At 46.0% G+C, this 26,384-nt stretch overlaps 1 protein-coding gene across 3 annotated transcripts in view; it reads right to left on the reverse strand.

The window, feature by feature from the left end:
• LOC147251806 (neuropilin-2-like) overlaps nt 1-26,384 on the reverse strand; it is a 111,790-nt gene that overhangs the window by 26,063 nt on the left and 59,343 nt on the right. For 2 of the 3 annotated variants that reach the window (XM_086219738.1, XM_086219740.1), the window contains 5 exons: nt 21,776-21,951; nt 20,362-20,535; nt 18,449-18,593; nt 3,514-3,588; nt 2,165-2,329 (listed from right to left, as the gene is read on the reverse strand). In XM_086219738.1, coding sequence (XP_086075864.1) covers nt 2,165-2,329; nt 3,514-3,588; nt 18,449-18,593; nt 20,362-20,535; nt 21,776-21,951 — 735 coding nt within the window. The remainder of the gene's footprint in view (nt 1-2,164; nt 2,330-3,513; nt 3,589-18,448; nt 18,594-20,361; nt 20,536-21,775; nt 21,952-26,384) is intronic. The other variant, XM_086219739.1, reaches the window with a different exon arrangement.

The raw sequence follows: 26,384 nt of genomic DNA on the forward strand, positions 1-26,384 counted from the left end.
AAAACAATTCCACGAGCAGATTGAAAAGAAAAGAGCAGGGAGAAGGAAATAAAGTCACAAACTAGGTTAGGGAAAGTAAAACGATCGAAGCTCACGTTTTTCAGCACTCCAATTAAGATGTCGTGCACACTTGGAGCAGATGAGAGTGAAATCCTTGCATCATTGTTGCTGTCAGAACCGCCCCCCCCCCGCTAGCTAATATGCTACCACAGGACAACCACTTTGGTCTTAATTAGCTACAGAAACCATTTTGCTGAGGAAGGTCGAACATCTCCGCCACATGATGTTTTGTTTACCGTAATTTTAAATATATGTGAAAAGTGAAGTGGGAAAAAAAAAAGAGAAAAAAAAAAGCCCAGAGAGATGACCGTTGTTTGAACGCGACACGTCAGGGCCGGAGGAGTTAATCAGTGTGATCGATTCGATCGGTCCGTGGCATGTGTGTCGCAATCAAGATGGCACGGATTCCTGCAGCTGTGGGGAATAAACCCAAGCCAAACGCTTGTCAACAAGAGAGTAAAAATCTTATGCACAAACTGGGACTGGGCTGTGCAACAACCTCTTAAAGCGATACTTCACCTAAAAAGTGTATTTTGCCTTTCAATTTCTCCGGCGTCTCGAGCTCACGCGAGCGTTTTTCTCCCCCGAACCGCGTCTCTTCTTTGTGCCTTCAGCGTGCCAGTCATATTTAGCCTGGAGCTAGCACAGACGTAAAGGTCCCTGTACGAACTCTCAAATGCATCGTCAGGTATAACCCACGCAGTTTTTATCCAGCTGTGCGCTCAGGAACCCACTTACACTCTAATTTGAGCTAAAAAAAACAAAAAAACAAAACCTAACTTGGGCGAAGTGTCACTTTAAAACACATTTTGAAACGCCACACAGAGTGAGACCGTACTCTTAACGTCGATACAGTTCGATGTTGCCTTCAAACGATGTCATGAAACGTCTGCAAAACCCTGCCGGTGCCTCTCCTCCCCCGACTCGACCCCCCCCCCCCGGCTCTCCCTCTCGCTCATAAGTTCCAGCTAAATGGAGAGAAACCACACGCGCTGCCAAAGACGGTTTGGTTTGTAGAAAGAAACACAATGGTTCAATTATTTTGGAGATGGTTTGGAGTTAAAATATGGAATGAGCAGCGGCACCATGTTATCTGTAGCGCGCCATAAACTGCAGTACAAAGAGGGTGCTATAACCCCACTGCTACTGCAACTGCTGCAACGCCGACCGCAAAACCTCGCTATGACAATTGTTATTTTTGTAGTAACCCCCCGCCCCCACCCCTCCTGCTCCTCCCCGCCCCCACCGAGTCAGCACACAGCAGGATGAGAGCTGACGAAAGTTTGACAAAGTTGAAAATATATCACATCAAGAACTCACAAGTATTGTAGTTTCTACTTCTGGCAGAATAACGTTTTCAGGGAAAGTTCTGGCCGAGGATACTTATTTTCTGGGAATTATATTTGAAAAAGTGTGGGATTTACTTATCTTTATCATAGTCAAAACCAGGTGTTGGTGAGGGAGCTTTCTAATGTCCTGGCCAAAGCAGTATTTCAACTTCAAACACTGCAAAACTTTCACATTTTCTGGCATTTTAGTGCCTGACTCCTCTTTTCTACTTCAAACTAGCAGTCGGCTCTCAGTGGCAAATGCTCATGCACTCAGATTTTTTTTGCGAATTAGTTATGTTCCTTTGGCGAGGAATGCAGTTTTACATTTAGATGTCTTCTTACTGTATGAATAAGTATCGCTACATCATGTTGGTCAGAATGAGTGCCAACATGACACACTATTGTAATTAGAGGACATTCGCCCTCAACACGCAATCACAAATCACTTCGTGGTGACCAGTATAACAATTACGCTTTCACTGCCTTTACTGAAATGGACAAAATTAATCATTTTCATCATTAATTGGTGAAAGGAAGACCAGCGTCTTACATTGCGTCAGTTATCGACATGTCCCCCCCCCCCCCCCCCAGATTCACGTTATTTGTGCTTGCCAGTATTATATAGAATCTCAGGTGCGAAGTCGTGCGCCTCATTTCTTTCTCCTCGGTGTAACTGAGCAAAGCAGTGCCTTTGTCTTCGACAAAATGTCAAGTGATGAGTAAAACATCACGCCGAGTTGAAGCAGCAACACCGGCGCAATGTCTGTACTCACTGTCTGATCCCAGCGCCAGATCCAGCCTGGATTCATGTGTGCTGTGTCCACTGGAACTGCTGCTGGCGGTGTGCAGGGACCAGCTAACGCCCGACTGGGGATCGGCTGACCAGCCGCACAAACTCTGTTCAAAGTCACACACGGCTGACTGGGATGGAGTGGTGGCTGTGATGGAGAAAGAAGCACACAGCTGGTGGATAAACACATTCGACACTGCATCTGTTTTCATTTAAACACTCCTGATTGTCACTGATTTGCGCTTTCTGACAGATGCTGACCAAAACTGTAGCATATTCCCAGTACATTTCTATGTGTGTGTGTGTGTGTGTGTGTCTGCGGTGAGATCCACCGGCCGTGAGATCTGAGATTGGGTTCTCACTCAAACGGAACTTCCCGTGGGACGCTTGAATCCAACAGACTTCAAGGTCCAGACGCTGCCCAGCGGTGCGCAGTGACATCATCGGATTTGACGCGGGCACGGGAACCGTGTGTGCGTGAACACACGCGTGAACTGATCCTACGTCTGAAGAAACACCAGGACAAGATGTGTGCGCATGTTTGTGTGTGTGTGCGCTGGGCAGATGTGAGGGTTCATATCTTCACTCTAATATTGATTCCTGAGTCACATGACATGGGAGCGCTTTAAAGAAAAATAATTCTTGTTTTTTTTCCAGCATTAAAATCGTCATTATAGATATAGGAGGCGATAAAATGCGATAAAAAAAAAAGATATTATGAGTCTGTGCGCAAAATCCCGAACGAATTCCATTCGACACCTTCAAACCCCGGTTTACTGCTGTAGACGAGATTATCGGGTCAAGATATTCAGGATCAGTTTGTGTTAAAAGCTGAGCTTGAGAATAGAGTTGTTGTTGTTGTTAAAGTCATTAGGGATTAAGGACTCACAGAAACAGCTGTACAATTGTGTGTGTGTGTGTGTGTGTGAGCTGTTTAAACTTGTGGGGGGGTCAAAAGTGCTTGACCCCCCCACAAGTTTAAACAGCTTTTTGTGGGTTCATTCTTATTTCTAGGAAAGCTTTTGGATTAAAGTCAAGGTTATGCACTCAGTGGCGGTGATAACGGCGAACACCGGTGATGGTGGCGAAGCTAAGATTTGACTTTGTACGAGTGTTTATGTCTTAAACCACTTTTGGGCCACAAGCCACACTGAGGACCTGTTAAACCAGGACAGCCTGTGCTCAACTGGGGGGCTAAAGTGAGAGCTTTTTTTTTGGGGGGGGGGGGGGGTGTAACCAGGAAAGGACAGGTAAGGAGTTTGAGTAAGTCTCCAGGAAGTGAGTGAGTCCCCCCCCCCCAAGAAGTAACAGAAGTCAAACGTGTGTTTTTACCAGGTCTCATGGCAGCAGTGGTATGTTCCACTCTGGGCAGGGTGGGGGTCGCGGTGTCTGGTACAGTGGTGGTTTCTGTAAACAAAGGCAAATTAGAGAAGCGCATGGATTACATCTTTCTTTACTCTGTACTTCGTAACCATGACTGATGGGCTTTTGCGATGTTGATTTTCCAAAACGCTCAGAACCGTGCGGTACGCCTGCTGCACTCACAATAACCCAATCTAAGCTGGTGAACAGTCACATTTGCTGTCCTGCTTCCACAGTGCAGCTGCGGTGAATTCAGCAGAGGAATATGAGGGTAACTGATGCCGTTTGGAGGCTCCTCCGTTTGTTTTCCAGGGCTGTTAATTACCCTCCGTTTGTCATGAACCAGGCGGTGAGCTGGCACTCTTCTGAGGACTGTGCCACACCGCTCATTTTACCCACTGAGGGTTGGCACCACACACTCGCGCGCACACACACACACAAACAGGGCGAACTCCATGATGATAGATGCTGCACTCGCACTGACCTTGGTGCACAGCGGCGTGCGGCGAGTGTACGATAGATCAAACAGAGGCACAAACATACACGTCAGCGATGGGACTACGTCAGCGCGAGACCTTCTGGTCTCAATAAGCACTTCTCTACTGTTGGTTAAGATTCTTTAAACAGCTCTGAATGTTTTACCAACACACACACACACACACACACACACACACGCACACACACACACACACACACACACTCATGCTTGTATAAGTGTGTCTGTATGTTGACGTAGGGGAACAGCACATTGTCTGGTTTGCCTGCTGGCACATGGAGGACACCACAGGCCTCTCACTAAATTGTTTTCAGAAGTTATTTTCTCTCCCCGATTTTCAAACAAACACACAATGTTGATGTCTCTTTTTTTTTCTCCCCCTGTCACACTATCATCAAAATGAAACATGTTTTACCACAATCTGTTCTCCTCTCTCTCTCTCTCTCTCTCTCTCTCTCTCTCTCTCTCGGAGGAATACTTTCATTTCCACTCGCGCTTCGCTTCTGTCTGCACGTTGCTTTTTTCTCTCTATTTGTACCGCCGCCAAGCAAGGTAACGTTTTGGTTTATTCTGTTTTTCGGTTGCAGGACTACACAAAAAGTACTGAACTGATTTTCTTGAAACGAGGCAGGAGGCATTGGGTTTTGGACCAGGAGCAGAACTGGAGTTTTAGATGAAGAGGGGGCTGGGTTTGTCAGTGTTGATTTACAGTCCAACCTTAAACCAAAAGTCAGGCCATTTTGTGAATTAGAATCTTTACCTGCCCACTGCTACATTTTCTAATCCAATACTGTTCATTTTTATTCAATTAGCATGAGCATTCGTATGAAAAGTCGTCCAGAGTGGTTGAAAACTGCCCAATTTGTCAACGCCAGGCCTCGAGGATTAAAAAAAGAAGAAGAAGGAGCCAGTCGATGAGATGCTCGGTGAGATTTTTTCCAAAAGCGCCAATGGGGGGGTCACATATGAGGGGCGGCCAGCGCCACCCTGGACACTGTCGCTGGGATGTGACAAGGAAGAACCCATTGGTTCTGGAGCAGATCTACACGTGCAACTCCCATCCCGTTTATGTTCGTTTGTACGCGGCATCTCCCCGGGAACTGACTCGTGGATTTCGATGAAACTTGGCGCAGAATCATTGCAAGGAAAAAGAAAAAAAAGTGACGGACTCAGAGATGATGCGGATCCAAAATGTCGATTCTGGATCTTGGAGCTCATTCCAGGCAGGTTACGTCCGTTAGCTGTATTTTGTAACCTTGGCGACAGTAAACGCTCTCTGAGAATGTTCCAATTAGGATCACCGTTCTCGTTCCCAACCATCTCTCCCTCGTCTTCCCTCCTCTGGGTTGTAACTCAGTCTGGTGCGATGTGACGGCGGTTCCGACTACCAGCTCAGGAGACCTGATGTTAACTTCCTGCTCGTTTGGCTGTTCCTTGACGTTCCACGACTCACGCAGAAAAAAAATTGTGTGTCCGCTTCACCGGGGAACTTCGAGAACTTCCGCTAACGGCGCTGAGGTCACTCGAGTGTTTGGGTCCAATCTGTCTACTCTGTGTGTGTGTATTTACTGAGCTGTTGACACGGTGAAAGTATTCAGGATTAGTATGTAACAGCTCATATTAGTGCCCCAGCACACACACACACACACACGCACGCACGCACACACACACACACACACACACACACAATCACACAAAATTAGACATTAACACAGGATAAGTGGCTCCCAGCTGCTGACATTAAGCTGTTTTAATTTGGTGCCCTTTACCGCCGTTGTTAGCCCCTCACCAGGAGGGGAGGGAGGGAGGAACTGAGACGGGAGAAACACAGACGGATACGGAGAAGGGGATGGACACGATTTCCCCCCCTCTTTTTCCAAATTACTGACCACACACACACACACACACACACACACACACACACACACACACACACACACACACACACACACACACACACACACACACACACACACACACACAGCTCCAGTCGCCCTCTTTTCTATCTCCATCTCCTGCCCACCCTCCTAATCCAATACAGCTCCCTGCCTGCCCTCCTCTCGCTCGCTCTTTCTCACTTATCCTCATCAGCATCTTCTTCCTCGCCACCGGGTTCCACTCTGTAGTTTCTCTAAAGGTCATTAAAATTATCCAAGTATTCTTGCCATTTTATTTTTCCCCCCTCCTCCTCCCGTAATAATTTGCGGGTCGCTTCTCTTTTGTTTTCTTGACAGGATTTTGACTGATGAGGGGAGCGATTGAAGACAAATAACTGCCCAAAAACAACAACAACAACAACAACAACAAAAAACAAATCTTGCGGAGGATATTTTAGTTACAGCGAATAAGTTTAAAAAAAAAAAAGATTAAAGTTGACATCAACAAGTCGCATGCCAGATGGATAAAAGACTTGGGTTGGTCAGTTTATAGGGGAAAAAAATAATATTAGATGATTATAATATCATCCATCTTCTCCACCTCTTATCCGTTAAGGGTCATGGGGGGGTGGAGCCTATCCCAGCTGACATTAGGCGAGAGGCGGGGTTCACCCTGGACGGGTCACCAGTCCATCACAGGACCATCAGAAGCAGGTAGGGGTTCAGTATCTTGGCTCAAGGATACTTGGACACGGTCACTGGGGGAAGTGAGGATCGAACCAGCGACCCTTCGGTTGCTAGACGGCCGCTCTGCCTCTGAGCCACGCCGGGCCCTGATAACCTCGTATTGCCTACCTTGGAAGAGGTGAATAATATTTGATAGACGGCTTTACCTGGAACGGGCGTGGCTCGTGCAGTGGGCGGTTTTCTTAAAAACGCGGGTTGATGCTTCACGTCAAAACAAACACAGCCACAAGCTCCACTTTTCACCTCTTTGCTCCATCCTGGTGTCAAATCTAAATCCCCGCAGACGATTTTGTGAGCCAAATCCTGATTTTGTTCACCGCGCACAAACTGACAGGCGCACGCCTTCTCCCAGCGGCTCCACCTCTGTCTCCTCAAAAAAGGAGGATTCAAAAGAGAGGAACCACAAACTTTTATCCTCACATCTGTTTTCTGTGGATGGCTCATCTTAAACGCTTATGAGTGACAGTAATCTGCCACGACTGTGTGTGTGTGTGTGTGTGTGTGTGTCTCATGGTCCTAATTGAGAAACAGGAAGTGTTTGGTTTGGCTAAGTATATATGCAGATGCAAATATGCATGGGCACACACACACACACACACACACACGCACGCACACACACACACACACACACACTCAAGCCCTAGGGCTCATTGTAAAACTGCTGACTGTGCCGAGTGAAGAAACAGAGAGATGAAAACTGTTCAATTATGGAAAGAGCTCTGGGTATAAATCTACCTCTGTCAGCCTAAATAATGACTACTGACACAATACGTGAATGTGTGTGCACGTGCACGTGTGTGTGTGTGTGAGTGTGTGTGAGAGAGAGAGAGAGGGAGAGAAAGAGGGCTACTTAAATTGTTGGTGACACGGTGCAGCTGAGTGTGTGGGGGAAACTTCCTTTTTCTTAATGACCCTGTGATTGACAGGCGTCTCCGTGCCACCGGGAAAGTGAACAGCGACCTGCACTCCCTGTCAGCTGCAGCAGATATAATCCACACAGACTGTAATCCCGTGACTATGTGAGAATGAGAGAGGTGCCGCCCGTGGCGTTCAACCCCACGGAGAGTCATCCCTCCATTCCGCAGCTCATCTCACGAGTACGGCAGCAGTTTTGGAGGAGGAAACAGCAAAATGATGTGCGATAATTAATGTTTGTTTATTTTTAGCTGCTGTTTGTTTCTCATTTTCAATTCTTCCCTCTGTAAATGCTGCTGAAATTACTGCAATTTCCCCTGTGTGGGATTAATAAGGTATTCTTATTTTAAATCTGCGCGCTCTTTCACGAACAATGTCAATTTGATACGCAAGCCAAGTTCGTTCAGCAAAATATGACCTGTACCTGTAAGCTGGACACAGCGGCCGTTTACGGGTCTTTAACTCTGTAATATGACGTAACATCTGGGCAAAACCTTGTGGGAAGTTTTCAAAATGTGGCACACGCCTTCACTTGGTCCAAGGTCAAAGTGAACATCGCCGCCCGCTGGCCGAGGCGCAACGGCGAAGTGGTTATTTGCCGGTTCCCGGCGAAAGAGGAAACTGGACGAAGTCACGTCGCCGTTAATTTATGCATGGCACGACTGCAGAAAGCCTGATGTCTCGGGGATGTGAATTGCCAGCGTCTAAATGCCAAATCAAACAACTGTACTTAAAACAGGAGAAAAACGCAGGTTAAATTATATGTAGCTTAAATTGCTTGACTAATTACGACCCCCTCTTAGGAGGAAGAGCGAGAAGGAAAATGAGTTCCAGCGGGGGGGGGGTTCTTGTGAGACCAAACGTCTGATTAGAACATTGTACCGCAAACAACACATCTTATCTGGGTTTACAGTCAGGAGCGACACTGGACCGCAGAGTTGTGGAACATAAGGTGAGCAGAGTCTCTGAACTAAGTGGGAACCAAGCAGACGACTGCAGTTAAAAAGCTACTATCAGAAGAGCAGTGTGTGTGTGTGTGTGTGTGTGTGTGTGTGTGTGTGTGTAAGTAAAAGAGCACAGGCATCCTCTACACACTAGAAAAGAATGCTCTCTTTGTGTCAGCTACTGTAGCGCCCATTGTGCGTCAAAGCACCACAAGGTATGTATGTGACTGCTGTAATTGTTGCCTTGAGTGTTGAGCGGAGTGCGACAACAACTAAGCGCGTTTAAAAAAAAAAAAAAATGTAAAAAAAGGGAGCTGCTGGCAGTGAGCGGCGGCTCGCTACATCAGTGGATCGTAGTCAGCTGTAAAAGAACTAGTTCAAGTGTGCCAAAAACCATTATGCTAAGTATGCTATTTACAGCTCCGGAGAGGAGAGGGACAGCTTTTAAGATCCCCAGGCAGTAATACGTTCACAAGGGCCGCTTTAAACAACTCCTCCACGGCTTTCGGCGGTGCAAATTATCCGTCAACTGACAGTTACTGGCCACATCTGTCTGGGTTGTTGTTTGGGACGGCGTCGGTGAAATAACGATCCACAGGTGACCTCGGCGACGGGGGCCGCCAGCCCGCTGCTCGCACTTTCTGACCCGTCAGCACCGGACCTGCCTCGCGCCCGAGCTGACTTTGTTCCGCCCACTCCGATGTTTCATTTACGTGGAAACGAACGCGGATTCAAGGGGGAACGAGTGCCTGTTGCGTGAGGGGCTGGGCCACAGGTGTGTGACATCATGAAACATCAAAGCAGGGATTTAGGATCGGACGTGGCGGGGGAATCGCCTCCACGCTCCTGCTAAAACTGTAAATAAATCGTCACTTTTTGATCGTTAACTTGAAACTACGTGTAACTACAAACATCGGCACTGCGCACGCCAAGTTTTACGTCGATCGTGTGAACGGCCGCCGACTTAGTCCAGTAAAAGACACGCGTACAAACTAAACACAGCTTTGTTATTGGACCGGAACAAAAATATAAACCTTCTATGTGGTTTACGGCGTGGGCGCTGTAGCCCCGCCCACTATTTCCTCTCACCTGCCCTGCGTCAGCCTCGTTAAATCCCAACCAATCAGCTCCCTCCCTCTTCACCTGTCCTCACTCCGCTCGATCACGTGATCTTACGCTGTTGTTCTCGGCCGCTTCCTTCCTCGGTCTCCATGTTTATGAAGACCTTTTTTTTTTTTTTAAATTTTGCCGAGTTCATCCCATGCCGCCCTGCCTCACCTGCGCCTCACCTGCGCCGCGCCCTACATTTTAAAAAACAAACGTATAAGAAGAAAGATGCTTCAGCAGAAACTTAATGATCATGTGAGGGAGAGAGGGCAAAGAGTCCTTATGGTTAATGAGATCATGAGTGAGGAGAAGTTGTGGAGCTCTGTGTGTGTGTGTGTGTGTGTGTGTGTGTGTGTGTGTGAGTGTGTGTGTGAGTGTGTGTGTGTGTGTGTGTGTGTGTGTGTGGTGGCGGGGTGTTACAGGAGCCTTGGCAGGAGTTGGGAGTGATTACCGTCTTTGATGGAGAGCGAGTTAAAGGGGCGGAGATGGAGCGAGCACCGCAGAAGCCACAAACGTTTGCTCACCCGACCTCCCACTCTGACATTTTCCATTCCTTCACACGTGTTTATATAAAACCACCAGCTCAGGTCTGTCGCGTTGAGTGCAATTAACGGGATCTCCTGAGGACAGCTTGTGAGGTTACACAATCATAATTAACACGATTAGAGCGATTATGACATGTTTTATTATAATTTTTGCTTTGATACGATATTTGCTGTTTACAACGCAGTAGCATCGGAGTAGCATGGTTTTATTCATGCTTGTCGTTAATGGTAAGAGTAGAGCTTTTGTTTCGGTGAGAGTAAGAACAGTAAGAACACTGGTGGAGCGGGGGGGGCAGAGAGAGAGAGAGAGAGAGAGAGAGAGAGAGAGAGAGAGAGCGACGGCTAGAGCCGAGGCCACATTCCACCAAACACATGAGAGTATCTGGAATGGAGCCACAGCTCACATGTGAAAGCTATCAACCATAGTGAACCTGGGTACACACACACACACACACACACACACACACACACACACACACGCGCGCGCGCGCGCACACACACACACACACACACACACACACACACACGCATGCACGTACACGCTCACGAGAAGCAGCACTGCTCTCAATGTGTGTGTTGTTCACTGTTCTTGAACTAGAACATTCTAGAAATGTTCCGCTGTTCGAGGTTTCCAGCCAAACATTCAGATATGGCAGAGAGAGAGAGAGAGAGAGAGAGAGAGTGTGTGTGTGTGTGTGTGTGTGTGTGTGTGTGTGTGTGTTCATCATCGCTGACAGACACAGTGAAGGTTCTCAACCGGCTTTGACCGTCACCTTACAACCCGCACCATAAACATCCTGTTCTTGTCCAAGGTTTCTTCACTCCGGAATTTATTTCATCGTTTCATTTGCCAAGAAGCAGGACGTTTAAAAGAAATAATGGACGATGAATGGATGAAATATTAACATTAATATGACCTATTAGGCGCGATCTGGATCAACCTGCTGACCCCGGCAGGGTCTAGCCGTCAGCCGTGTTAGAACGATTGTTTGGGTCTATGTGAAATGGTTGAAAGGTGAACAGCCTGACTTCTGGGAATCCTCTGGATGAGGGATCCAGAAGGATCCAAAGTACCCGAGCATGTTCTAATGAAGTACGTTAAGCCGTTTATTTTGTTCTTTATTTCATTAATCTACGAAGTTCCTGGAGATGGTTTAGATCCTGTTCTGGAAGGACTTATTTTCGTCGGTTTGGGAATGAAAAATCTATGAAAGGAACTTTTAAGATGTCCATGTTCTACATCAACGAAGCCTCCTGGAACACACTCTTACAGTATTTCAAGTCCCACTGAGATACAAGATCTGTTCTTGCAGGGGGTTCTACTGGAGAACGCGGCTCTTGTTTCATTCGGGCTGGCTCGGTGACCCTTTCCCCCCCCCTTCCCCCACCAGAACCTGCTGACTGTTTTCAAAAGCTCAGTTGGAAGCATAATTTATCGCCCACACGCACAATTTTGTTGCCGATACGTTTTGTTTGCAGCGACAACCGCAGACCCGTGGTACGAAGAGCGGGTGAAGGGCAAAGACGCTGTCACTGCGTTCCCCTTCAACCAGCGTTTGTCTTCTATTTCTCATCTACAGCCCCACCCAGAACACCGCACTTCTCCGTCAGGATGAGAACAAATGTGTATTTACACAACTAAGAACAAACCCGTGTCTTGCCAAACAGGTGGTGTGTGTGTGTGTGTGTGTGTGTGTGTGTATACATATGTGTCTGCCTGCCAACAACGACGTGCTGAGTGAAAGAGATGAGAACATAGCAGATGTTCTGATAGCTCAGTCATTTAAAACACCAATGAAGCTGGCAGCTTAGCAGCTCTCGGTTCACTTCCAATTGTCTGGGTTACACGACCTAAATTACATGTTGCCTCCATAGCTAGCGTGAATGATAAGAGCGAGTCCTGCAATAATATTCTGGCTTTTGTCTCTGTTGTTTTTTTTTGTGGTTGTTGTTGTTTTTTTGTTTTTTTGCAACAAGGCTTTGGCACAATAATGAGATGCTAAACTACATTATTGTGTGCCCCCTAAGAACCTGGTATCCACAATATCATATTTCTTCATTGTAATTAGGTGCTGAGATTGTTTCTCCCATGTGGGGGAAATTGTTTTACAACCCTGAGGCTAGGTCAAAGTGCTTCATTGTAAAATATGAAAACAATACAGGGGAAGTGATGGAAAAGCAATTTCTTTTCGTTTTGTAAAAGCTGTTTTTTTTTTGAAGATATAAGATTTGCAAGGGCAAAACAACATGTTGCTTCTACACATACATATATGTAACTTTTTTTGGGGGGGGGGGTACAGAATCCATGGACCAGGGAACAGAATTTGAGCAAGGCTGATGGTCAGGCTTCATCACATAATGACTGACCCCTTCTTTTGGATGAGGGCATCCAAAAGAATGAAAAAACGTAGCAGTCACGTTTCTGTATCTGTGACTCCGTATGGTGCTTTCATTACGTACCTAACACACAAGTGGTATGCAGAATAAATGCAGAAATATATAACTTTATTTCTCAATTCACTGATTTGAGTAAAAATATGTATCATTTTATGGAGAAAACATTTTAATGTCCTCCAGCTGTTCAGCCTCGGCTCACTGGGATTTAGACTTTCCTGAGGGATTCCTACTTGTTAAAGTGTCCACAAATAACTACCACTTGTGCACAGCTAGACTGGGACAGAATGCAGCCTCCTAGCCTGACAGTTGGGACTACAGGCAGTCCAGTACCAAGATGTTTTACAGGGTTGTTCGATGGTGTCATAGCTTGGCTTGTTGTATTCAGTAAACGTTAGCCGTGCAGCTAACGGACCCAGTGTTCCCAAGAGCTGAGTCAGCCCTCGGGGTGCCAGGAGCCAAACCCAGCAAACGAAGCCCCCCACTTTGGTGCCGTAACGTTACTTCTTGTCATCAAATTGACTCGGACGCTATCTTCCATCTATTTCAATCTTGTACTTTACAACAATTACGGCAAAACATCCCCCACCGATTTCTGATGATGAGTACAGATTAAGATCCTATTGTGGGTGAGCTGATTCAGACGGGTCATGAGTCTTCCTGTGCCACATTGGAATCGTTTCATGCTGTGTAAAACACCAGGAAGTAAGAGACCTTGGATAAAAGCTTTCTTGCTCAACGACCTAAGCATGACTATGGCTGACACGTGAGAGACGGAGAAGATAGATCTGAAACAAACTAGTGAATAATAGAAGGGCCGCTCTGATTGCTGCACCGACTGAGTGCTAGCGCGTGTGTTTGTGAGTGCGCTGGTGAATGTGCGAATGCCCTACACCGGTGAAGTGTTTTTATTTATTCATCACTTCATTAATCCGCTCTTTTCATTTCATTCACTTATTTCCTCATCCCGAGGAGCCTGAGGGTTTAGCCTAGACTGCGTTCTCTGGGAAAATGTCTACTGTTCTAATTTCTAGTAAAGCAGCGTTTCCTTACACGGTAATGTGGGGTAACCTCTTGGATATCCTGCCTGCTGGATACAACTAGGCATGGATTTCCGAAGGCTTGAGGAACGGGCGGATTTAGAAGCACAACAACCTTGCTGGGATTTAATCTGAAAGGAGAATTAAAAGGTTTTGTTCTGCCTTTTTCTTAGGTGGTGGTATTTCTCTCTAACTAGACAAGTTTATTGGGGGACGATATGAGGTCAAGAGCTACGTCCCAATTGGTGAAATACTGACTTTTTGGGTGAGTGGTTTGGGTTAGACAAGGACTGTAAAAACCCCCGAAGTGACTGACTAAATGTGTGTGTGTGTGTGTGTGATTTTCTGCGCTTGTGGCCATGTGTAAACAGCTGTGTTCAGTGGACTGAAGCAGATGCACTGTGTTGAATATTTTATCTCCCACTACAACTACAGAGACACACACATGCACCAAGGAGGAAGACAAAGTGTCTCCTGTCTTCAGTCGACTGTGTTTTTCTCTTTTATTGTTTTCATGTATAGCACCAGTAAAATGATTGTTACTGCATGGCTTGTGCGAGTCGTTTTTTTTTTTTTTTCTTTCTTCTCCCCCTTCCCCAGTGTCATTATCCTAACGTCACATAGCGTGGAGAATTGAAAAACTAGACAGAGTGAAATTAACTGAAATCTACTTGCTCTAAGCCACAAGGATGTAGAATTATCTCAGTGTGTGGTATTTAGGGTGGTAGCGGGGGCTGCTGCAGCGTCGACGTAAGGTAGGAACCAACTGTTATTGTGTCTAATGCACAGATTACATCCAGAAGGCACACATCTGGCATGCAGACCAGACAGACCAGCAGACTACGACTGCAATAGCCAAGAGGTCATTCTGGACTGTAGGTGCAAAAATGATCTGCATGATGTAATTATATGGTGCGTGTAAAACACAGCCGTCGCAAAAACGTCTCTCTCAGCCTCACGTTTATAGACTATTATCTTTTTATAATCCCTCATTGTGTTTGAAGACTGTGCCAGCGCCGCATCAGAATGGCATGATTCGGACTTATGAAGCTATTATGCTGTTAATTTACAGAGCATTATTCATTCTGTTATCACAACGGGGTTAAGTAACCATCAAAATATAGCTCAGATGCCCTACGTCATGATATTGCAAAGGTTCTCGAGTTTATGATTGAATATCAAGCACTGCACATGTGCCCTTCTCTGTCACACACACACACAGACGCGCGCATGTGCCTCATTTCTTACTTTCAGTGTTGAACTTGCAGGGATGATGTTTTTGCCGTTCATTTTCCCAGCTCTTTTAATCTGGCTTTGGAGCTTTAACTTGATGGTTTAGCTCGAAAATTTCTCTAAAGGAGGACAATAAGGATTTAGCTTAGCTTAGCCTATCCTATCCTATCTATTGAAAACATCCAAACATGCCACCTTTCGTGTCTTTCTATCGGGGATGGGAATTGATAAGGTTTTTACGATCCCGATTCCATTTTCGATTCTGCGTAACGATTCGTTTCTTCATTGATTCTATTTTCGATTCTGATTTGGGGAAAAAATAAAAGAGAGCACAAACTTTGTCTGGTTTAGAAGTAACATGACCTCACAAACCCAACAGTGAGGTGGCGCCAACATGAGAGGCAGTATCAGTTGGTTAGCTACCTGCAGTATGAACAGCAGAGGACGTGCTAACGTTGCGACATTCATTCAGAGTTATCGCACACTGTGTGTGCAGAAGTTTCTGCATAGTGGTAGTATTCCCTCCCTTTGATGAAATATCCACTTTGCGAGCATTGCAAGTTGCCCTGTTGTCACCCTTTCTCATAAAATGTAACCAAACTTTTGAGCGTTTGTGCCGCTTGGGCACCAAGTTTCCTGCTGGCTGCACGCGATGTCATTCGCGCCCACTGGGAATCGATAAGAAAATCGTTTGCAAAATTGGCAAATGATTCCAGGGAACTGAAACACTGGGATCTGGTTCTCAATAAGAACCGGTGATCGATTCCCATCTCTACTTTCTAGGAGCAGTAACATCCGAGGGATCCTGTGACGAGGACGGAGGCCGATGTAAATTGACCCATCACAGTAACGAACCTCGTCCCCGTGATATTTCAGTGACGCTACTTACTTGCTACTTTAGTGCGAACTCAGTTGGGGGATTTCTTTTTCTTTAATTCCTCCTTTGTTTGGATTCCTTTTCTGTGTCCGATCCGAATGTTCTGCTCACTCCGGCCTCGCTAACCTCTTAAACCGTGTGTTAACAGTGGAGGATGTCGCCTCTCCTCCCATCACCGCCAGCCTCCAGGCTCGTCCTGACACATCTAGGATATATTTTTCCCTCAGGGGTCTCCTCCTTTCTCTCTCTCTCTCTCTCACAAGTTCAGGGATTCCAATGGCAGGCCGGCAGCCCACATGGGAGCAGGTACTTGTCATTTCCCAGTTCTTGCCTCCACCTGTCATATGTCACCATCTGACTGAGGCACTAAGAGCTTACGGCACATGAAGGGGAGAGAGGAGGCGGCGGCTGCAGGAACACTTCTAACCAGACATTTCATCATTGTGCCCTTATGTGTTTCCGGGGTCTTTTTAACTCCCTTCGCATCTGCGCGTAGTGATTACCGCGCGCTCACATTCTCATGCATATCAAGACCACACTTCTAATATAAGGCAGAACGTGAAAGATTGGAGTGTGCGGCAAAAAGGATCGGCTGCACCAGCCTCTGGTCGTCACCCCCAGTCAGAATGTCTTGGTATTTAGGTTTTATTACCTCGGCCATGGAGGTCATCTGATCACTGCTGTCTGCTCAAACAGATTTTAATTAAATTTGTTGGAAAGGCAGGTAACATGACGAGGAACAAGTCATGAACTTTTCTGGATCAAACTGGAGATCCTGGATCCTGAGGACGCCCCCCAACCGTTGGCAGGATACGGGCATTTTTCCGTGTTCCATCAGATTTCCTGAGTCCTTGTAAAGTGTTGGGATAGGAGACTGTCGGGCCCCCAGAGATCTTTTTGATCCTGGAGACCTTTGAATGTGACAATCGATACATCTGGAAAAATAAAAACAAAAAAAACGGCGGCGTATTTTGATGAAATTCATTGATGCATTTCAATAAGAGTGAAAAACATTAAGCCCCCAGAGACGACGCGGATCGTGTTCTAGATGGAGGATTTTGGGTTTTGTTTTTTTTTTTTTTTTGGCGGGTTGGAGGAAAATTTATGAAGGAGCTCTTCTGAAAATGGACTAATCAAGACAGAGATTTACTCCTGCCAGGAATAACAGATGTTAAGTGACAAACCAGAAATGGAACAGATGAGGAAAATGAGCAGGCCGTGTAGGCGTTCCTGCCGAAGCATCGTAAAGGTTACAGGTGCCTCACAGTGACTGTTACTATAACTTACATTTACAGCCTCGTTACTTAATAACGGAGATTTGGCTATGAAGAAAAATGTAGCAGCCTCAGTGACAAAGCTAAGTAAAACCTGTGGAGCGACGTGGACAATGGCCTGCTCTATTACTGCACTCATTGTACAGCTTTGCCGGGCGCAGTTAACGGGCAGCGTAGAGCGGTGATATATTCTAATAAATGGTTCTCATTCAGCTCAGTTAGGAAAAATATAGACTAAAGGCCTGCATTCACCATCCCCCCCCCCCCCCTTACGATATAACATCGCTCTTTCTGAACAATCTTGAGAAGATGAACACAAATCTAACACACGTGAGGAACGTCGCTGGTTAAAGTGAACTGCAGTATCCACAGTTTGATTAACCAGATACTTTCTGTTTTCTTTTTTTAAACTAGCAGTCGAAATTTAAAGTTAAAAGCTGTGGTATAAAGAACAGTGTTTCTACCGCCGAAGCTGTCTGTCCCAGACTCCAGAAGTAGAGGAGCCTTTTTACAGAACGTGCTGATGTCACAATGACCTTGGCCAATGGGATATCGCCTCCTCATCATTTTATTCTATTGTTCGAAATCTTTCTTTCCCCTCCTCATAATGTGCACATGAATTCCTGAGTTATGGCCTATAACGCGTTTTATGAGGCGGCAGTCACCTTGAGCTTTGACCAACAAATCAGCTCATCCTTCAGCCCCAAGTGGATGTAAATTCGAGGAAATTCCCTCAAGGCGCTCCTGAAGTATTGGCTTCGCCAGCCGCGCTTATTTATGTGCATATGAACCCAAAAATATAATGCACCTGCCACGGCTGTCGCTGCTGCAGCGGCATAAAAACAATAGATCACGGATTGATTCGGCGGCGGCGGCGGCGGCAAAACTCAGCCCATCGTTAGCCTCAGCTACACACCCAGCTACGTGTTATTAACACGCCAGGGCTGTGGACACAATAGTGCTCCTACACAGATGGCCGGTATGGTGGAAGCCCCATGACCTAGACATGTTAATCCCTGTCCAGACGTGTTGCACCCTCCTATAGAGGAAGACGATTAACCTCAACCGCCATTTCACCAGCAGAATGTGGGTAAGCCAGGATGCACACCCTCGATTATATAAAATATGCATTTAGATAAAGACGCAACACACACGCACACACACACACACACAAGTACTTAATCCTCACAAACAAACATCTACACGTGAACATGCACATCATGTTAAGGGGATGAATGATGGGATTTGAACTAAACGTTCAGGGCACTAATGACTTGTTTGTGTTCAATCGTCTTCTGATGTACATATGTGAAAGTGTCAGGGAACTACTGATCGCAGTTGGCGAAGGTAATGACACGGTGGATACTTGCATTCATTATTGTACGCGCGTGCCAAGCTTCCTGCCGAGTGTGTGTTAACCTTCTGTTCTGGATCACACGCACACGCATGCTCTTACCAGGCAGGTCACAGCCGAGCACCTCCATCCTCATACCGATCCCAGCGGGCGACCACCTCTCCGGAAACACTCTGATGTACTGGGTGATTATCTCATCAAACCGGCGCACCTCCGGAGTGTCGTAGTGGCTGTTCCCCTCAAAAACCTGGTAGAGAGATGAAGGGGAGATTAAAAAAAAACCCTTCAAAACAAGGTGTGAGGATTGTCTTGAATACCAAACACAGAGATGAGATCACATGTTATCCAACTGAAGCATAGGGTGGCGGCGCGGCGCTGCCGTGGTTCGCACTGCCGCCTCACAACAAGAAGGTGTGAGTGTGAGTGTGAGTGGCTGTCTGTCTCCAAGTGTTGGCCCTGCCATGGACTGGTGACCCGTCCAGGGTGAACCCTGCCTCTCACCTGAGGGCTGCAGGGATAGGCTCCACCCCCCCACCCCCCCGGCCACCCTTAACAGGATAAGAGGTAGAAAATGGACGGATGGACAAATATTTAGCTACTTTCAGTGTGAATGAGGTATTTGAATGTGCTGGTTGTCCATGTTTACTTGAGCCGGAGAAGAGTGGAGACAACACCCTCGCTCCCGATCAACTTATCCTTTGAGGCAGTTCTCAAACTGGAGGTTGGGACCCTCATGAGGGTCACAAAATAATTTCTTAGGGGGCATTTGAAAAAAAGCAAGTATTGGAAAAAGGAAACTTTAAAAAAAAAAAAATTTACAGTCTATCTCCTGCAATGGTGGCACAATGTGCCTTGACATTGATTTTTTTTTTTTTTTTTTTTTTTTTTGGGAGTGTGTGCGAGTCAAAATGTGCCTGCACTTTCAAACTATGAGAACAAGTATAAACGAAAAAAACTCTGAAAACAGTTTAGGCCCCAAGTACACATGTTTACTGCAGTTGTTAGATAAATGTAAAACCCAAATGGAATTTATTATTCCGTCTCTTGGCGAAAAAGAAGGGGACGGCGGTGGGCGGGAGCAGGGGGCGGGGCGGGGCGTCCCGACTCAAAAAGGTTGAGAGCCGCAGCGTTGAGGGACAAAAACTGAGACTGCGTTTGTAAATCATTTCTTACTGGAAAAGGCAATGCGGATAAGTTTAGTGAAACCATTCAGAAAGATGTCATTCCCCCTGAACAGCATGACATCCACCATAGAAAGAACAGATTCCTTTTTTATTCTTAAATATTAATATGAAGCCGTTTGCTGGAGCCTCTGGCAAAAACAGATTTAAGAAGAAAGAAAAAAAAAAGCTGAGAAGTGACTAGACCACACTGCTTCCTTCAAAACGCGGAAAGCTCTAATATTGGTTTCATAAATTGAAATCGTATCATCTGTCCTCTCCGTTGCTGGACTTTAAAAACCTGGGATGTATTCCCCAGGATACTCATTTAAAAAGACAGGCAGATGAGAGCAGGATTTTCACCATCAAGAGAGAAAGCCGAGGCACTCAGTAGTACGATTACAGCTTTTTAAGACACATAGTCTCAAAGAGCAGAACAGAGCGGAGTGGCCTGTCTCGCAGTGTTTTAGACTGCCAGCAGTGCTGAGAAGTGATGCAGGAAAGACATTTTTAATTAACACCCATGAGAGACAAATAGGGGGCTGAGTGAAGCGGAGGATGAGAGACGAAGAGAAGCAGAGAGGGAGAACAGAGGACTTGGAGAGAGAGACAAAGACACAAGCAGAGAGAATGAGGAGTGAGGTGATTAAATTGAATTATTATCTGAGCCCAGGCTGTAATAAAACAGCTTCTCCTTTTTTTTTTTTTTCTTTCCCCCTCCTGAAAATGACAAGGCTGGGAGAGAGACTAAGGCAAACAGTGTGTAGGAGACAGGGAGAGCAACAAGGGATGGAGTTGAAAGACGTTCTATAAATAAACCCCCAAACGAGACAGAGATTAGGTGTTCTTCTTTACCTTAGTAAACCCGGTCTTGCTGTCTATGATGTAGGTCCAGTCTTTGCCGGTCAAGCTGTGTGCGAGTTTGTACTTTCGAACAAACGCTCTGTTCTCAGCACTGGTGCTGCCCTCCAGTCCTCGGGCACCCTGGGTAATGATGCCACGCACCATCTTGGGCACACCGAGATCCACCTGCAACATAAACACAATTATTTTTGTCAGCTCGCGCTCGGCGGTTCCTTTTCAATCCGTCCGGCCTGTGATCAGTCACACGCTGCTTTTCCATTACGGCAACTTTTATAAATGTTCTGAGGCTCTGGGACAAAGTTTCTCCTTGCATTTCTACTCTAGGTAAAAACAACCAGGAGATAAAAGCTAGTTTGTGTTCCCACTGGGGTCCAGTAGAACCTGACTGATGTGGGATTTTGGAGGCCAAACCAGTATCTGAAACAACTGTGACGAAATTATTTGCATCAAATAAACACAGAACCGGCGGCACGGTGGAGCAGTGGTCAGCACTGTGGCCTCCCAGCAAGAAGGTTCAGACTTGGAACCCTGGCTGCAGCACGGGGTCTTTCTGTGTGGAGTCTCCATGTTCTCCCTGTTCCTGTGTGGGTTCTCTCTGGTACTCCAGCTTCCTCCACAGTCCAAAGACATCAAGAGGGGACCAGGTTAATCCAGACTCTACATTGACTGTAGGCGTGGTTAGGAGAGCCAATGGTTGTCTGTCTCTATATGTTGGCCCTGCCATGGACTGGTGACCTGTCCAGGGGGAACCCCACCTCTCACCTGGTATAGGCTCCACCCCCCCCCCCCACCCCCCCACCACCCTTAACAGGATAAGTGGTAGAAAATGGATGGATGGAAACACAGAACCTAAAATCACAGCTGGAAAACCTACAGAGGGAACCCTGGACATTTGTGAACTTGCTGTCTGTGTGTGGAAAAAGGGAATGACGTTGTAAGTACTTGTACAGTGTAGTACTTCTGACTGCAGCTGTTGACCTTATGAACCTATATGAAGTTCAAGTAGGCAGTAATTACTACTGAGGTGAACTAGAAACGGCAGAGAACTGTTCTACGTTCTTAAGTATTTATATGAGATTCTTTGATCAACAACACAGTCGTCGGGGAGGAATCTTTGAGCTGGCAGATGTTGCATTATTTCTTTTTAGAGCTTTGTTCTTGTCTTTGAAGTTTGGTGCATTTTCTTGCTCGATCATGACACTCCTAGCACTGACAAGTACTTCCTGAAAATATGACAGTATCGGGTTTTTGTTTTGGTTTTTTCCACCCAGGAACGATGGAGATTAATGCCGGAGCAGTGAGGTTGTTCATGTCTTCAGATGTGAGTTCAGCTTCCTTGACTACATTGTCATGGCATGAGTTTAAAAAAAATGGATTCAGTCAAGACCAGGGTGTAGGGATGTACCTGCAGCCACTCCTCTCCAGCTATGGGTTGTGTGGGGTTGGGAAACCAGCCTGAGCGACTGGCCACCAGCCTCGCTGCTCCCATGGATCCGTGGATGTCCCTCATGGAGGACGCCGAGATCTGGGAGTCAGGTAGCAGCCCGGACAACATGCCTTGCAGCTCTGAGCAGGGAGCGTCTGAGAGGGTGACAAAGAGAGAGAGCGAGAGAGAGAAAGAAAGGAATAAGAAGAAGATTTTTCCCCCCCCCCCTGAAGTAACACAAAGTCCCAGCGCAGGTGCACGGGAGCAGCATATTTCCTTGCTATCGGCGGCGGCGGTGCAAATCAGATGCAACATGGAAGAGAAAGCTGAATACGTGATTAACTGGAGGACTAAGAAATCAGCAGGTGGATCTGGAGCAGGATTCACTTGACTTCCTTTCATCCGCTTTAAATGCAGCAACAAGTGAAATTAGACCTTTTGTCATGAGATATCAGTGCTGTGGCAGCTGCGTGTGGAGCAAGGAGGCTTGTAGGGAGACTGGGGAAGGATTCTGAGACATGCGCTGTGGCAACGGCGGATCTGCGGGTGCAATCAGAAAACTGAAGCAATGGCGCGCCGTGATTTGATGTAAACGACCATCTCTTACCTTCAAGCCTTCGTCAAACGAGTTCTTATGATTCTCAATAAGCTCATCGGTGTGAGGTTCAACCCAGAGGGTGGAGATGAATGCGGGTGAGATTTTATTGACGAGGACGAGTTTTGACGGGCGCAACTGTCTGGTTTGTGCTCTCTCATCCTCAACTGCGATTGGACGGCCGGTCAAAGAGCGTCAGCGGTGAGCGCTACGTTTTAGACGTCCTTCGCCTCTCAGCTGCTTGACGTGAAAAAAAGGCAGCGCAAAGACTGAGGCCTTATCACGCCAGCGGTGCTTGCAGAACATCCTAAATATTTGGCGCTCCCACTGAAACCAATCGAAGACTGCTGAAGGTGCTCTCTAATCCTACAGCCGTATGGCAAATCAGCCTGGAATGTTTGGACCTTTAAGGGGTCATAAGTTTGTTATGTATTTATTTTTTGTTATTTCGAGACCGAGTTAAAGTTGCGCAGAAACACAGTTTTAAGCAGAGGCTGTTTATGAAGGTTCCTCTCTCTGAGCTGCCAGGATCACGACACTCAGGGCGTTAAGTAGACGCTGCCTTTTCCAGCATGAAAGTGACTTTTATTTTCAGAATAATTTAGCGTCTGATTGAGGTGTTTTGATCGGTTGTCTCTATCCATATGTCAGCCCTTTGACTGATCAACAACCTGTCACCCCCCCCCCTTTAAAGGCTGAGAGGTACCGTTAATGGATGGATGGATTGTGTGATTTTCTTAAACTCTGCAACCCTTCCTAACGGTTTCCCCCCACCCAGAACAACAAAAAAAACCCTGTTTCATTATTTTTCTTTCATGCTGCAGCAAAGTTTATACAGAACTTTAACCATGCTGCCAAAGGGGATTCTTCACGGGGAATTGAGCCAAGCAACTCCCAAATGGAAGAACTAAATGAAAGCATGCTGCAGATCAAAGGGATACGCTTTATTAGACTGAATAATGTGTTTTAGTCTAACAAGAATCAGAATGTTATTGTTGTTGTGAATAATAACAACAACAACAACAACAAAAAACTCAACAAAATGGCCATTTTTATCCTAAATGAAGCTGGCGTCATTGCGGTGAGAGCAGGAAGCAAAATCGAGGGAGGAACGATGCGAAAGAGACAGGAGGAAACTGAAAGACGAGGGGAAGATAAAAATATAAAAAGGTCGGACAAAAAAGTTGAAGGGAAGATGAGAAGAGAGGAAGGTAACAGGAGGAGGAGGGAGGGTAGTGAGAAGGAAGGAGAGAGGGAGGAAGAGGTGACTGACAATGAAGGGTGACAATGATTGATGGTGACATTCAGGAGGTCTTGGTGGAGATGAATGTTTAATGCTGTGTTGCTTGCAACCGCATGTCAATACAGTGAATAATGAATCAACAATAAAGAGCTACAGACGCAGTCGCTCACCCTGTGTACAGTAACACGGGAGGAAGCTGATTAGCCAGAGCAAACTTGTGTTGTTATTCTCTCTTTCCCATGCTTACATCCGTTCTCGCAGTTTCTCGCTTCTCCATCCGACTTTTTAATGCACAAGTGCAGTTGGCGTGGATGAGAACGTGTTCTCTGGAGATGGCACGAACAGAAATAGCGAGCTAACACACACACACACACACACACACAAGTATGGGAACACTTAAGGCACCCACCCACACACACACACACACACACACACACACACTTGCTGTATATTTACACCCTCACAGAGGAGAAGTGCACTTCAAGTTCATTTATTAAGTAAACTTGACTCAAGTTCAAGCATAGTCCCCAGGAACACTTTATACATCATAAACTATCATCACGTGTCCTTGCTAGCGCAGTACCACTCTTTAGGGCAAAATAGGCTAAATGTAAGTTTACAGAAGTATAACTCTGACAGCCCTTTTATCTAGTACTGGATCTACTGTATGTGAATTACAGAGCTTACGCAAGGAAACTGTTTTACAGCCGTAGTTGTATACTTCTAACTTGATTTTTGTTTTGTGATAGTACACTCTGAAGTACACTGAAAGTTTACTTCTCAGATAGTTTAAGAGTTAGATGTGAATTTTGTTATGTTGAGTGTTAAACTTTGCCTTTTTTTGTGCTTTTATTTTGTAAAGCAAGTGGAGAGAGACAGGAAGTCAGTTGAGGATTGAACCAGGAACAGGAACCAGCATTGTGTCCTAAACACTGCACCTTTTGGTCACTAAACACATTTTATTTTTGACGACAGCTCTCTTTTGACACGTGCTACAGTCGGACTAAAATCTGTATTTGTAAAGAACCAATTCACTCGATACTTCTAAACATGTAAGTGTACAAGTATACACAGACTTTAGCATAGTATTTTATTATTTTATTTTAGTATTATTTTTATTTTAGTATTTATTTAGTAGAGCATTCAATTTTGATATATTTTTAAATGCATTAAAAATACCTGAACGCGTCCTTTTTAGTTAAAAAAAGACGTGTAAGGACAGAAACACACGGAGGGATTCATAGCGAAGGTCTCACACAAGTTGAACCTCCACTCACACATGCTCTTATGCTTTGCCCACACATGGTCTCTCTCTCTCTCTCTCTCTCTCTCTCTCTCTCTCTCTCTCTCTCTCTCTCTCTCTCTCACACACACACACACACACACACTCCCACTTTACTGGTCTTATAAAAGAGTGTAAAGTACACCATTGAGGCACGAACTAGCCTACACACACTTGCACATGCAGTTACACATGCACACACACACACACACACACTAGGACACGCATTAGAAGTTTTTCGCACGCAAATGATAAAAGTTCCAAAAATAAATGATCGATAGATTCTGCTGGGCTGAAATAAAATGAGATTAAGGATAGAGAGAGCGGAGGAACGGGAGAATGAACACTTAGATGAAGCAGCGACGGGAAAGATTTAAGGGGGATGGATAAGGGGAGAGAATGAGAGTGGGTGGGGGGGTGAGAGAGAGAGAGAGGGAGAGAGAAAAGCAGCGTGGATAAAAGCTGTCAGCAAAGGCGATGGAGGGACAGAGCAGAAGCAGAATGAGCAGGAAGAAAAGCCAGCGCGGAGGGATGGGTGCAGAGCGAGAGGGAAGTCGAGCGCAAGACATAAAAGTGTGATTTAAGTTAATGGCATGTCACTGACTGACTGCTTTATGTCTGGCTTTATAGGGCTCTGTAGGGCATTATCGCATTCCTATGGCCAGTGTGTTGGTGTGTGTGTGTTTGTCAATACGTCAGGGAAAGACAGAAAAAGGTTTTACCTGCAACTTCTACGGATATTTCCCTCTGCTTATCTCTAAAGTGACCCGCTCGTCATCCTTCTTAACTATGACCTGCCCGCACGGATCGCCGCATACACGTTTACCCAGGATGCCCTTGACGGATCGCCCACATTACAAAGTAGCAGAGATGGGAAATGCACAGTAAAAAGATGTGTTGACTGGGATCTCACTGTTGAGAGCAGCGAGAAAAGTTGGGTGATAAATTTCAAGGTAATTTCAGGTGTTGAAATAGGGTGGAACTGGACTATTGGATCACAGCGACGCTGCCTGATGTTGCCTGCTTAGACACGCACCCGCACCCACACACACACACACACACACACACACACACACACACACACACACACACATCATCTTGTTTTGGTGTGATTGTGATTTGTGTGGGTGTTGAAATAGTCCTCCTAGATAAGAGCATATCTGTTCCTCTCGATGGCCACGACAATGGCAGCAGAGAGAGGCCCTAACCTAATAATGATACAGTGAAGAAGGGACACGCACACACACACACACACACACACACACACACACACACACACACACACACACACACTCCGATTGATTGAAACTCTCTCTTTTACCATTTCTATAACGCACAGAGACACACACAAACACAGACAGTCTAATTAAGTTTTATCTATTTATAGTATTGAGCTGATTATGCTGGTTGAAATCGCGTTTGTTTGCCGAGGCTGCAGATGAAAGCTGAGAGCCTGTTACTCTCTGAT

Source organism: Aulostomus chinensis, chromosome 12, assembly GCF_037954235.1.
Source record: "Aulostomus chinensis isolate RoL2024-O1b breed Wild chromosome 12, RoL_Achi_v1.0, whole genome shotgun sequence".
NCBI lineage: Eukaryota > Metazoa > Chordata > Actinopteri > Syngnathiformes > Aulostomidae > Aulostomus > Aulostomus chinensis.